Below are 14583 nucleotides of genomic sequence, written 5' to 3' on the forward strand. Positions count from 1 at the left end.
ACCCGCTCCTGCTCCTTCAACCTCCTAGTCCATATCCTCATCGCTGTCATCACCTCCATCCCCATGGACCCGCCATATACTCCCGGATGCTTCCGATGTCGTCTTGGATATCGTTGATGTTTCGTTCGATAGCTCCGACCCGGTGGTATGTATTGTTGGCAAGGTTGTAGGTGTTCCTGGTGCACATGAGGTTTCCCTGCCAAAGATCATGTAAACTTTGAAGGTTAGGAAACCGCCTCCTTGGGAGGAGGATTGACCCGGATCACCATGGGGTTGATACTGGTAGTGAGGAGGTGGAGCGTGAAGGACTAGTGCCTCCTGTGGGTTCCATGCATGGCCTTTGCATCCTCTGAAAGCTCACTGATCCGTCTTTTGCCTCATAATTAGGTTCATGGCGCGGCAAATGTGATAATCAACTCGTCCCGACCATGGGCTCCTTTCAAAGGACCTAGGAATGCGCGTAAAGTGCTTGAAGAGGTGGTACACCCATCCCCAAAGAAGATAGGGGTTGGTGCACGAGCAAGACGGTTCAGATGCATGTTTCGAAGCAGAAGATATGGAACATCGAGGGCCCTTCGGTTGTGGATGCAGTGAAGGACTACCAAATCTTTCAACCCAACAATCCCGCTACTGTCATGTCTTTGGCTAAGAGAGTAGGTGAGGAGCCTATGAATGTAGCGATAAAGCGGATCCCTCAGCTTAGTACTCTTTGTGCTGCTGGGGTTGTAGTGTCCTTCACCGATTTGGGCCCATGCGGCTTGACGCTCATTTTCATTTAGATCTCATAATCCCCCGGTATTTTACTCATTCCCCGATTCTTCTTCCGCATACAGTCCCACTATTGCTCCGAATTGTGCCATAGAGATCGAGTACCTTGTCCCACCACATCGAAATGCAACCCCCTCAGTGTCAAACGGGTCACACCTTGAAGTGAAGGTGAAAGTACTATAGAACTCCATAGTGCATTGATGTACCGACCGAAGCCGAGTGGTCAAGGCAGCCCTTGGTGGTCCGGTAACAAGGTTGTTAAATCAGTCGAGCTGGTTCACCAAGGTTAATAGGTCCGCGCACGCTTGCCTTGGGTATTTCTCGGGTCTTGTTTGAAGTATCTCATATCTAACCCTAGCATCGAGCTCATTCGCGTTAAATCTTGTGAACTTCGACATCTGAAAGAATACACCAAAAGTTAGCACGAAACAGTGAGATTTTTGATAGAAACTGCAAACAGTGAGCTAGACACGGCCCCGTGCTCAGCGAGCATGACCCCGTGTCCAGGCGACTGTTACTCAAAAACTTCATTTTTCGTCCCGGTCCCGAAAATCTGAAAATTTTTGGCCAAGTAGGAGCGGTTTCCCCCGAAAATGAAACCCCAAGTGCCGTTTTTCCCAAAACAACTTGTTTACCCCTTCAATTTTATCGTTTTCGGTTCAAAAACAAGGGTTTGAGGTTTCTGTGAGAAATCGGGCAAATCTATCAACAATACAAGTGCATTTACTTCCCATTACACTAATCTAAACTAATACTAACAGATTATTTCAAAAATTTGAGGTTCGATCCGGATGAACTTCAAGAACCCTAGATTTTTCCCCAAATTTTTGATATTTAACTACATGCAAGTAACTAATCTAACTACTAATGATGATAGAATCATACCTTGATGTTGTTAGATCTAGAGGTAACGTCGAAAATCTGCAGAAAATCGCCTTGGACCAGAGCTTTTTCGGGGAAACGGGGCGTGTGGAATGATGTAACTGTTATGAAAAGAGGGTTTTATCCCGACAGTTGCATCGACACGGCCCCGTGTCCAGCGGACACGACCCCGTGCCGAGCAAAGTTTTTTTTTTAGGTGTGCTCGTGTGAGTGCCCGTTTTTCCCGAAAACATGGTTAGAAGACTTACCGGTTTCGATGTATACTCACTTGTTCGTAACATACCAGGTATGATGTGGATGCTTTTTACTCATTGACCGTTTGAAGCGAGATCTCTTCTTCCTCATCCTCAATGGATCCTCGATAGAGTTTCAGCCGTTGGCCATTGACTTTGAATGGAATCCCATTTCGAGCTTTAATTTCTACTACACCGTGAGGAAAAATATGGGTGATTGAAAAAGGTCCTGACCACCTAGATTTTAGTTTACCCGGAAATAATCGAAGTCGTGAATTAAACAACAGAACTTGGTCTCCTACTTGAAATTCATTAGGTTTAATATATTTGTCGTGTAAATTTTTCATTCTTTTCTTATAAATTTCAGAGTTAGAGTATGCAAAATTCCTTAGTTCGTCTAATTCATTTATTTGACAAAATCGATTTTTACCTGCAGTTTCTAAGTCTAGGTTTACATTTTTTATTGCCCAGTAGGCTCTGTGAGCTATTTCTACTGGCAAATGACAACTTTTTCCATAGACGAGCTTATACGGGGTTGTGCCTATAGTGGTTTATAAGCAGTTCGAAAGGCCCATAAAGCATCATCTAATTTATCAGCCCATTCCTTTTTATTTAATCCTACGGTTTTTTCAAGTATTCGTTTTAAACCTCTGTTAGTCACTTCGGCTTGTCCATTTGTTTGAGGGTGATATGCTGTTGAGACCCGGTGATAGACCCCATATCTTGTTAAGATTTTTTCGAGTTGATGATTGCAAAAATGGGTACCCCTATCACTTATCAAAGCTTTTGGTGTTCCAAAACGAGAGAACATTTTTTTTCAGAAATTTTACCACTACTTTTCCATCGTTTATTGGAAGAGCTTCAGCCTCGGCCCATTTAGACAAGTAATCAACCGCCACAAGTATATATTTGTTTACTTTTGACGGTGGGAAGGGTCCCATGAAATCGAGTCCCCACACATCAAAAATTTCATAAACGAGAATGCCATTTTGAGGCATTTCGTTTTTGGAAGAAATATTACCTGATCTTTGGCAAGCATCACATGTCTTTACAAGATCTTGCGCATCTTTGTAAATGGTTGGCCAATAAAATCCTGAATCAAATACCTTTCGTGCGGTACTAGCGGCACCATGATGTCCTCCATATGGACCTTCATGACAATGGCGGAGAATTCTTCGTGCTTTGCCACCATGGACATACCTTCGGATGAGTTGGTCAGCACACATTTTGAAAAGATAAGGGTCTTCCCAAAAGTAATGCTTTACATCAGCAAAGAATTTCTTTCTTTGATGATGTGGCCATCCTTTGGTGACTATACCGCTAGCTAAGTAATTAGCGTAGTCGGCATACCATGGTTCTTGTCTGCTTTCCACCATTTCCAAGGATTCTGTGGGAAATTTTTCGTTGATCTGTTCGTCCCTGGTTGCCTCCAAAGCTGGGTCTTCTAGGCGTGAAAGATGATCTGCAGCAGTGTTTTCTGCTCCTCTTTTGTCTTTGATTTCAATATCAAATTCTTGGAGGAGTAGAATCCATCTGATCAAACGGGGTTTGGCGTCTTGTTTCTTGAAAAGGTATCGGATAGCTGCATGATCTGTATAGACTACAGTTTTAGAAAGAACAAGGTAAGAACGGAATTTATCAAAAGCAAATACCACAGCTAGTAACTCTTTTTCAGTAGTTGTGTAATTTTCTTGTGCATCGTTAAGTGTTTTACTAGCATAATAAATTGGGTGGAAATGCTTTTCTTTTCTTTGTCCCAAGACTGCTCCAACAGCAAAGTCACTTGCATCACACATGATTTCGAAAGGAAATTTCCAATCAGGTGCTATCATAATAGGTGCATTGACTAGCATTTCCTTGAGGGTTAGAAATGCTTGATTGCACTCCTTGTCAAAGATAAAAGGTGCATCTTTTTCAAGTAGTTTTGTTAGAGGTCTTGAAATTTTTGAAAAGTACTTGATAAACCTTCTATAAAATCCGGCCTGCCCTAAGAAACTTCTGATTGCTCTAACGGAGGAGGGTGGAGGTAATCGAGAAATAGTGTCTACTTTTGCTTGATCAACTTCCATTCCTTCGCTCGAGATTTTGTGACCGAGTACTATTCCCTCTGTTACCATGAAATGGCATTTTTCCCAGTTAAAGGCGATGTTAGTTTCCTCACATCGGGATAGCATTCGTTCAAGGTTATCGAGGCACTGGTCATAGGAATCTCCAAAGATAGAAAAGTCGTCCATGAAGACTTCCATTGTCTTTTCTATCATGTCATGGAAAATGGCTACCATACAACGTTGGAATATTGCAGGTGCATCACATAGACCAAATGGCATGCGTCGATAGGCGAAAGTTCCGTAGGGGCATGTGAAAGTCGTCTTTTCTTGGTCTTCAGGTGCTATCGGAATTTGAAAATAACCTGAAAAACCATCCAAGAAACAGTAAAATTTATGACCGGATAGTCGTTCTAACATTTGATCAATGAAGGGCAAAGGAAAGTGATCTTTCCTCGTTGCTTCATTTAATCGTCTATAGTCTATACAAACTCTCCATCCTGTGACGGTTCTTGTTGGTATTAGTTCATTTTTTTCATTAGTTATTACCGTCATACCTCCTTTCTTCGGGACTACTTGGACGGGACTTACCCATGGACTATCGGAGATAGGATAGATTAGTCCGGCGTCAAGTAGTTTGATGACCTCATTTTTAACCACTTCTTGCACATTGGGATTTACTCTACGTTGTGGTTGTATTATTGTTTTGTAGTCATCATTCATTAAAATTTTGTGCGTACACATGGAAGGATTTATTCCTTTAATATCTACAAGCTTCCAAGCAATCGCATTTTTGTGTTTTTAGAAGATTAACTAATTTTTCTTTTTCTACGCTACTTAATTTAGACGAAATAATTACAGGTAAATTACCATCTTTGTCTAGAAAAGCATATTCCAAACCTTTCGGAAGTTCTTTGAGCTCAAGGGGTGGGTCTTTAGGAGACACCTTATTTTGTGGCTCATCAAAATCAAGAACTTTAAAAGTTTGTTCTATGGCGACCTCTTCTTCAACAAAGTGGTCAACTTCTTCAGTTGTATCGGGTGGCTCATCTTCATCTTCAATTAGGGGGTCATTATTTCCAAAAGGATATTTCATTGAACGCTCAAGATCTATGCTCCTTTTGAGTGCCCCTAACTGAAGAGGTAGATTGTTAAATTTCCGGTTTTTCAAAGCTTCATGCGTTTTTACAAAAGGTTTTCCCAAGACTAGAGGAGCGTCATCGAGGATGACAAAGTCGGTTGGAATAACCATTTGATTTGTTTGAACCAAGACATCCTCAACTACACCGATTGATTTTATTACTTTCCGATTGGATAGAAAAATGGGTATTTGAAGTGGAGCAAAATCACTAATACTTAATTTTTCAAAAATGTAATTAGGCATTATGTTAACACAAAGATCTTTATCAATGGTGACATTACTAATAAATGAACTTTGAAAAAAACATGGAACCGGTGTAATGTTAATTTCAAAAGGATCTTCTTTTATTAGTGAAGTTTGATCATGAGTTAACTTAACACTTACCATTTCCTCGATTTTAGTATTAGTGTTTAACTCTTTTAAAAACTTAGCATGAGTGGTTACTAAACAATGATTTTCAAAAGAAGGTGACAAGAGATTAATTTCTTCAAAATTAGACTCTTCTTGAATTTTAACGTTATCGGTCTCACCTCTTTCATTGTTTATCTCATGAGTTGGTTTTTCACTTATTTTTTTTTCCATTTTTATCTCCTCAATTATCGTTTCTTCCTTTTTTAATTCTTCTCTTGCGCGGGACTCCTCTTCCTTTGCGCGAGATTCTTTTATGCATCTTTCGATAAATTTGAGTTTTTCTATTATCCTATCGGCTATGTCGGTGATAGAGTAAGGATCGGGATCCTCATGGCTTGAATCCGGTTGTTCGATCCTTGGTTCCTCATAGTACCCATATGAAGTAGATGGTTCACACCATTGTTCTTCATGATAAGCATATGACGGATAAGGGTCGAAATTTTGTTCTTCATAGTACTCATATGAGGTGGGTTGTTCACGCCATGGTTCCTCATAATAAGCGTATGAAGGTGGAGGCTCATATCTTGAATCCTCAAAGTATGAGCATGAAGGTCCATACCTTGGTTCATCAAAATATGAGTATGAGGGAGGAGGTTCATACCTTTGGTCTTCATAGGATGTGTATGAAGTCGATGGCTCGTACCTTGGTTCCTCATAATGGTTGTATGAAGTGGATGGTTGAAATAAGTTACAATATTGTACCGAGTGCGGGTTACCACAATTAGTGCAATAGTCTCTCCTATAATCATCCTCCTCATAGGTGTAGTTATAGCCTCCTGAGTATTGATCCATAAGAATCACTCAACAGACCACAACTGAGTATCGGGACCAGAAAACAAAAATAAAGATGGAAACAGAAGCTGGACACGGCCCCGTGTTCAGCGGACACGGCCCCGTGTACAGGGTCTGTATCTGGGCGTTTTAATTAAAGTTATTGGTCTCGTTGAGCACGGGGGCGTGTTCAGTGGACACGGCCCCGTGTTCAGACTCTGTATCTAGGTATCTAACTAAAAATATGCAGCACGGGGGCGTGTTCAGTGGACACGGCCCCGTGTTCAGGCTACTGTAAATGTAAACTAAACTAAAATGCAGAAAAATGTGCGCGTTTTTAAAAAGGTTTTGAAAAACTGATTAGGATGTCGATTTTAAGCTTTCTTAAAATCCTTGTGTCCCCGGCAACGGCGCCAAAAACTTGATGTGCGTGAAGTGTGTTATAATTTGGATGTATATTTTAAGCACTTTTTACACTTTTTAGCCAAGTTTTAAATTTATAAAACACGATATTTACTAACACTAAACACACATATGGGCAAGTGCACCCATCGTGGACGTAGTATAGTGTTGGTAAGATACCGAGGTCGTCCAAGGACACAAGAGCTTTTAGTACCGGTTTATCCTCAACGTCTAATCAAATCAAGATGTTAGAAAAAGATTTTTAAACTAAGAAAAATAAAACTAACTAAATGCTGAAAAATAAATTAAAAATAAAAAAACAGATAGACAAGATGAATCACTTGGATCCGACTCGTGTATTAGTATAACCTTTGATTATTTTCGCACTTTTGCACTTGTTTAAGAGATTATCTTAGTTATTGTAGTAGGCCCCTCTTTTGAAGGCGACGTTACCCTCAACCCAGTAGTTTGAGTCAGCAAAGATACGATCCTAAAGGGTCGGATTATTGAAAGATAATGAATTAAGTTATTAATGCAAATTATGGTAGGCCCCTCTTTTGGAGGTGACGTTACCCTCGACTAAGTAGTCTGAGTCAGCAGGGATACAGTCCTAAATAGCCGGGTTATAGTATTAATAGTAGTTTACTTATGAGGGGGTCAAAGAGTTTGGATCCCCGCCATCCAATACCTTTGGGTATTGAAGGAGATCCTACTAAATTTGACCCAGGTCCCTTGCAGGACCTCTAAACGCTGAACAAGGGCAAGACCCTTATCAAACCGTTCCCTTAACCCCCGACCAGGTAGCCAACATACCTCCATATAGACCGTGGAGATATGAATGGTGAAAATCTTTTATTTTATATAGACAGTAAAATAATGCCAAGACACCACGGACAAACGATAAGGAAAAGTCACCTTCAACATAAGAAACTAGTTATTAAAGTCATTAATACAAAACCAAATAAAAAGTGGAAAAGATTAAAAATAAAAAGTATTATACTAAACACTTGTCTTCACCAAGTGATGTAAGAGACTTAGGCAAACATGGCCTTGATTGTCAAGAACTCTTACGATCAATCTTGGATCCCGAGACGACTCACACACTCTATGATGGACAATGGATGATGGTGGTGGATGATGGTGTTGTGATGGTGGTGGGTGGTGGATAAAGTGTGAGAGAGGTGGTGTGCCAAGGGATGAGTTGCAATGAAGCCAAGCACTCCTATTTATAGGCTGAACAGAGGCCTTGGCACGGCCCCGTGCCTGTCTGACACTATCTCTCCTCATTAATTGTAATTCTCAATTACAATTAATGCGTCTGCAGTACTTTGGGCACGCCCCCGTGTTCACTGGGCACGGCCCCGCGGTGAGCAATAGAAGCTTCTACAGGTTTGTCTTTTCTGCTGCTTCTTGGGCACGGCCCCGTGCTCGCTGAGCACGGGGCGTGTTCAGTCTTCTGTTTTCTCTGTTTTGCTTGGGAGGATGCTGTTGAGGGGTCGGGCAATCCACTTTTGTTCATTTTCTTGTATTTATGCTAGATTTAACTGTCTTTTTGCTTCTTTTGTTAATTTGAGCTCATTTAATCCTGAAAATACAAAAGGAAGACAAAAACACACTTTTCCAACATTAGTACTTAAAAAGGGTTAGTTTTATGACTCATTTGATGTAATTTATATGTTGCATTTTACACACATCAATCTTAACTAGCAACATTAGCATATCCATCCTTTTCTACTACACAAATTATATAAGCGTTCAAAAATTTATAATCATGTGTGTGAGAACGTTCTTTTAACTAATATTTTCTTCTTGTATTGTTTGTATGGTCGAGGAATGCTATTAGATGGATTGTTAACTCAAGAGGTGTGCAAAGTTTGTTGGGTTTGGTTATGGAGGCTTAACCTTAACCATAACCATAATTGAGCTTCGGTTATGAAACACTGCTTTACCATAACCACAACCGATGGTCTATTAATCGGCAGTTGTGGGTCGGTTTTGATTAAGTACAGTTAATTGTTCAGTGTATTTTTTTATGTGTTCCATCTGAAAATGATTCGATTATAGTGTTCCAAGATCAGTTATGGGCAAAATCAACATAAATTCAAATATTTGAAGCTATAAAGTCACAAACATACAAGATTTGGTTCGGTAATTTGATTTTGGTTAAAGTCGGTTCACGAAGGCACATTGACTGTAACCATAACCGAATGGTTGGTTAATCAGATTCGCTTAACCATAAAAGATCAATTTTGTCGGTTATTGTTAATTTCGATTATTTTTTTCGGGTAACAATTTGGTTTTCGATGATGGTTGGGTTTTTACTCTAGTTTGAGTAATTTTAACGAATGCCTTTCTGAAACAGTCAAACTAATGGTACATGTTCAAAAGGTGGCAAGTGGGTTATAGACAGCTAAAAGGATATGTTCATCATTTTCACAATCCCATGCCCCATGTGGGTTGCTTTAGAGTGTGTCTTTTGATCTTCTAAATTTCAGCGCACTGAGTTTGCCTTTTAGAGGCTTAAGGCCCACATAAGCAATGATTAAGACAAATGAGTTTTAAGAACTTCTTTTCAATAATTTGGAGACATCTCATGTTATTCATGTTTTTAACCATTAGGGATGGATATATTTAATAAAGTTAAGCTCATTTTTATATTTAACTTGGAACACAACAATGTTGGACTCCATCAAACTTCAGTGAAGTTCAAACTTTACATCGTTGCTTTTGGGTTGAAATCAAGCTTGATTCTCTACTTCAACATGAACTTGATTCACTTACCCATTAAGTCATTCAAATCTATTCTCAAGCCCATGCTTCAAGTGATATTATATACCCGTAGGAGCTTTGTTTGATAAAGACAAGTTTATTACAAGAGTTCGACATATAAATGGAAAAAATATGTTTGATAAACTAGGATCACATTCACAAGGCTTGAGACTCTGTGGGATTGGGTTTTTACCCATCCTCTCCTCAAACCCAAATCTACATTGGCTTCCTCTTTCAAAGATAGTTCACATGACCTAAACTGTCGATTCTATTACGAGTACACATCGTATAACCCAAGGCACATGGGGAAGACTTTCGTCTTTCGATACAAGGCATTAAGATGATTCACTATAAGGTCAGGGGGGTGTGGTATACCGCCCCTAACCAAATCATCAAAATTAGTGCCTTCCCTAAGCCACCCCTGGGTGCCAGGGGGGGGGGGGTGCCATTGAGTCTCCGCCAACACATTAACGCGCGCTGTTAAGTATGCCTGTGGGACCCATTCCTTTTCCACCAATCAGATCTCCTTCTTTTTTGATTTACTTTTCTTTTTTTTTTTTATATTGTTTAAAAGAGGTTTTAAATCATTGCAAGGATGTTAAAGCTAGAGGCTTTAAATCTCTCCATATGAGGTGGCGTCTACGTGGTGCTGATGTGGCGTGATAAAGCACTTAAGGGCTTTATACCACACCCTACAGCCTAAACGTTAAACTAGGGGTCACATATCTAGAACAAAGCCCTATTATATCTGCTCACTAGTCACTAGTAAGGTAATCCAATGCTTACGCATAAGCCCTAGGTCCAAACTATTAATCCGTCATGAGAATAATATATGATGGGAGTAGAACGGCTGAATACTTCACCTATATTATATTAGGGTAGGGTTCATGCGAGAACCACCTTTATTGCGAGAACCAATGTAAACACAATAAAATAAACCCAATACACCACCTAAAACCTAAAAATACCTAACCCCCCCCCCCCCCCCCACTCAAACTAAATGTTAAAAACTAATCCATAAAGCTAAACCCCAAAAAAATCTAAAAACACACAATTTTTTTTTATTTTTTATAAAAAAAATTGCTACTTTTTGTCATCAATTTTTTATGACGAAAAATAGCGATTTTTTTATAAAAAATATTAAAAAAAATTGTGTGTTTTTTTAGATTTTTAGGTATTTTTGGTTGTGTTCACATTGGTTCTCGCGGTTCTCGCAATAAAGGGTGGTTTCTAACGGATCCTTCTTCTATTATATTATAAAGCATTTCAGAATGAAATTTTAAAATACCCAAAAGTTAATAACTTTTTTAGTTTAATGCATAAGTTACAACTTAAAATGAGCGTAAATTAGTCTTTCAAACATTAATTATACTTTAATCCCGATATCTTAGTCACACTTCAATTCCATCGTCTTTAACCAAATTATGGATATTTAGTTTTTTTTTTGAACGACAACAATGATATAATATCAAAGGGCTAGCCGGGAACTAGCAAAAAACCCCATACAGACCCCAAAAAAAAACAACAATCCAAACAGAAAAAATACACCCAAAACAACTCACCGTAAACATAGCCTTATAACCTGTTGGCTCATGTAATCCTTTCTTGAAGAACAAATGATACAAAGCCAAAACTGGTTCTCAACAGATGATCACCAATAACAGTGTTTGAACATTAATTCCCTCCAATTGCAGTGGTACTCAACAACTGATGATCTCTAAAAGACTGTTGATTATAAAGACTATTAAAGCAAAGCTCCGTTGGTTGCAAACACTGTTGAAGACCAATCAACTACTGGTGTCAAAGTACTGCTGAAGTCAAGCACTAATCAACCTTAATGGAAAGCACTGCTCAGCCTCATCAGTGTTTAAGTTTCATCAGCGGATAGCTTCATCAGAGTTTAGTTAATCAGTTTCTTAATGTAACAGTGTTTGTAATCCATCAGTGTTTAGAGTTTGTTAAGATTGTTAGATGTCACTGTCTAGGTGACGTCAGCAAAGATGCCATAGTGTTTAGGATTGTACTATAAATAGGCAGTGCATGTACTGTTCTATTAGCTCTTTTCACACACTTGCATCTTGTACGAACTAGCATTGTGAGCTCAGGCTGAGGGGGAGTTAGTGTTCATGCATGCATATAGTCGAAACATTGTGTATTCAATCTTTTGATTAATGAAAGCTTGTATGATGAAAACAGTTCTCTCCTTGATTGTGTTATAAAGTTTTATTTCATTCCGCTGCAAACTAATTCTCTGTTTTATCTCCTTCCATTTCCATCTTATTAAAACAACACAATCAAGCAAACTCAGATCCTAACAATTGGTATCAGAGCATAGGTCAGTCAAATTTGATCTAACAATCAATTTGACATAAAAGATCAGCTCAATTTCATTGATACTGTGTTGTTCGTATTTGTTGAAAAACAATGTACAAGTGTAATCACGTGTAACGCCCTAACACGTTTTAACCAAAAGTCGCAGCGGAATTACGAACTTAAAAAAATTTTCCTTCATCATATTCATTCTAACATACTTAGAAATACATTAATTCACTCTTTTACCTTAAATACATTAATGCTTTCTATAAATTTATAAAAATCAGACATACTACTATTAAATTACGTGACCATGCACCCACATGTACAATCCATCTCTTGACTCGATCTTCAACCTTTTACACTCCATGATGAGAATCCACAGTTCTGTACAACCTGCAGACACCACGTACAATCACATCATTAGCAACCGGTGTCATCATATATAAAATTTAAACATGTATAATTAGGCGTTAACATATCATGCTTTCGCTTATGTTAGTCCATTCATCCATCCATTCAAACCACCCGCATTGGATTTTGGCGCCTACCTTCAACTTCCATCACTAGTATACCTGCATTCCCTATTTCATTCTAAATAGGAAAACGGTTAGCATCTTTAGATTTCATTCATACGAACATATCAATGTATACGCATAACAAGTCTCATTCATTTATACATATAACTATATTCCAATACATGCATACATACCCTTTTCTATTTGTACATGTGCTTGCAACTTACATTCTACACAATATTACTTTTAATCCTAAACGCACCCGTCAATACATGTAATTTGCATACACTTAATTCTCCATACTTACGAGTTATAGTCATACTCTCCTATGATTCCCAATTACTTACTTACAAACTAACCCATACCTACGCGTATAACTTCTTATTTCATCTTTATGCATAATACCATCATGTAAGCTTCTTTCTTACCTATACTTAATAGAAACTATTTCTTAACCATTTTCAACACCTTTACCGTAAACTTACCTTATTACTTCCATTGTATCATACTTTCTCACATGATTCACAATAATCATTATACTACAATACATTTTACATCTAAAGTGTAGGTTCGGGATTCACTTACCTTTGCGCGTCCGTATTCTCGTTCGCTTACTTGATTGAGTCTTCTTAGCCCGTTAGCCCTCAATGCTCCCATCCATCTTGACATGATTCCTATACACTCATGTCATTACATTCACATTCTTATTAACATATATGGTTATACTTATGAACAACCATACCGAATTCACATCTAACATATGACCTAGATAAAGCATACTCAACATCATTAATCCATTTAAACAAGCATAAAGCATACTCGACATCATCCCTACATAATCTTCACATGAACTATATATGTGTACCCATTACTTGCATACAATTTTCACTTATTATTGTCTTTTAGACATTTTATCAAACACTTGGCGTGCGTACTACTTCCTAAGCATAATGTACAAGTTCTTTAAGCATGGTCTTCCTTATTTCATCTTATGAACTATCACATTCAAACAAAATCTCATAATCATAAATTTCACTCCAGGTTTAACTATCTTAGTCTATCATGCAACACCTTATACAACACAAGATTACACTATAGCATCTTCAAGTTCATCATGATCATCATCTTCACACTCATGCAATGGGTTTCATTCTAAATCACCCAATTACTTGAAATTATTCATAACACAAGTTCTATTTGGTGTTTCTAACACCTCTACATGCTTAATTTCATACAATTTCATGGATTGATTATAACCCACTTCAAACAAGATCACTAAATCTAAGTTTTAAGACATACCTTATGATCCGCTTGTGAAGGTGATCGTTAATTCATGTTCGGTTGTGAATTTGGGCTTCGTTTAGCCTTTCAATTTGGAGATTTTATGAAGTTTAGGGTTTTTGGCTCCATGGGAGCCTTCCTGCTCGTTCACGAACACACACACACACACGATGTGTGTGTCTGTGTGTGTTGTTTTCTTTTAATAGAACAACTTTCAAGTTGTTCACTTTGGTCCCTCATGTTTCGTTCTAATAAAATAAGGCTACAATCCTTCGTTTAATACCAACGATACTAATATTCAACTAGGTTAATTATCCCTAGTAAATATTCATTTACGGGTTCCCTTTTACTCCTAACAGTATTTTTACCCGTTCCTTTATATTACCCGAGTTTAAATTACCAAACTCATTTTTGGGGTGTTACATCACGTTCAAAGTTGATTATTCAAAAACTTCTGTAAAACAAACAAGATGTCTTCACAATCACAGGACCCTCACAACACCGGTACACTCTACAAGCCACCTATGCTTGTCAGATCTGAATACAATATCTGGCAATGTAGGATGGGCCATGTGTTAGCACAACAAAACACCGGTTGCTGGAAGTCTGTCATCTTTGGATCTCATGTTCCAATGGTGCCAAGTGCAGAAGATCCCAAGGTCCAAGTACCTAAAAGTCTTGAAAATTACATTGAGCAGGATTTTCAAAAGATTGAGCTAGATGCTAAGGCATTCAGTATAGTGGCCACAGCACTACCCAATGACATATATGCTGGCCTGTTACACTGTAACAGTGCTAAAGAGCTATGGGGTGCACTGAAAGATCAATTTGGTGGGACAGAAGAGGTTAGTGAAAACAACAAAGAGGTCTTAAACCAACAATATGAAACATTCTGTCATGTTAAGGGAGAGTCATTGACGCAACAATTTGAATGGTTTAGCTGTTTCATTAGTGAACTAAAACTGGTTAATGTTGAATATGCTAAATCCACTTTAAATAGTAGGTTTCTTGGATCATTACCAGAAAAGTGGGAAATTATAGCTTTTGTG

At 38.4% G+C, this 14583-nt stretch overlaps 1 protein-coding gene across 1 annotated transcript in view; it reads left to right on the forward strand.

The window, feature by feature from the left end:
* LOC110879212 (ABC transporter B family member 19) overlaps positions 1-10085 on the forward strand; it is a 20382-nt gene extending 10297 nt beyond the window's left edge. The window contains exon 8 of the mRNA XM_035977101.1: positions 9997-10085. Coding sequence (XP_035832994.1) covers positions 9997-10085 — 89 coding nt within the window. The remainder of the gene's footprint in view (positions 1-9996) is intronic.
* Positions 10086-14583: the final 4498 nt, after the last annotated feature.

This window comes from Helianthus annuus, chromosome 9, assembly GCF_002127325.2.
Source record: "Helianthus annuus cultivar XRQ/B chromosome 9, HanXRQr2.0-SUNRISE, whole genome shotgun sequence".
Classification (NCBI taxonomy): Eukaryota; Viridiplantae; Streptophyta; class Magnoliopsida; order Asterales; family Asteraceae; genus Helianthus; species Helianthus annuus.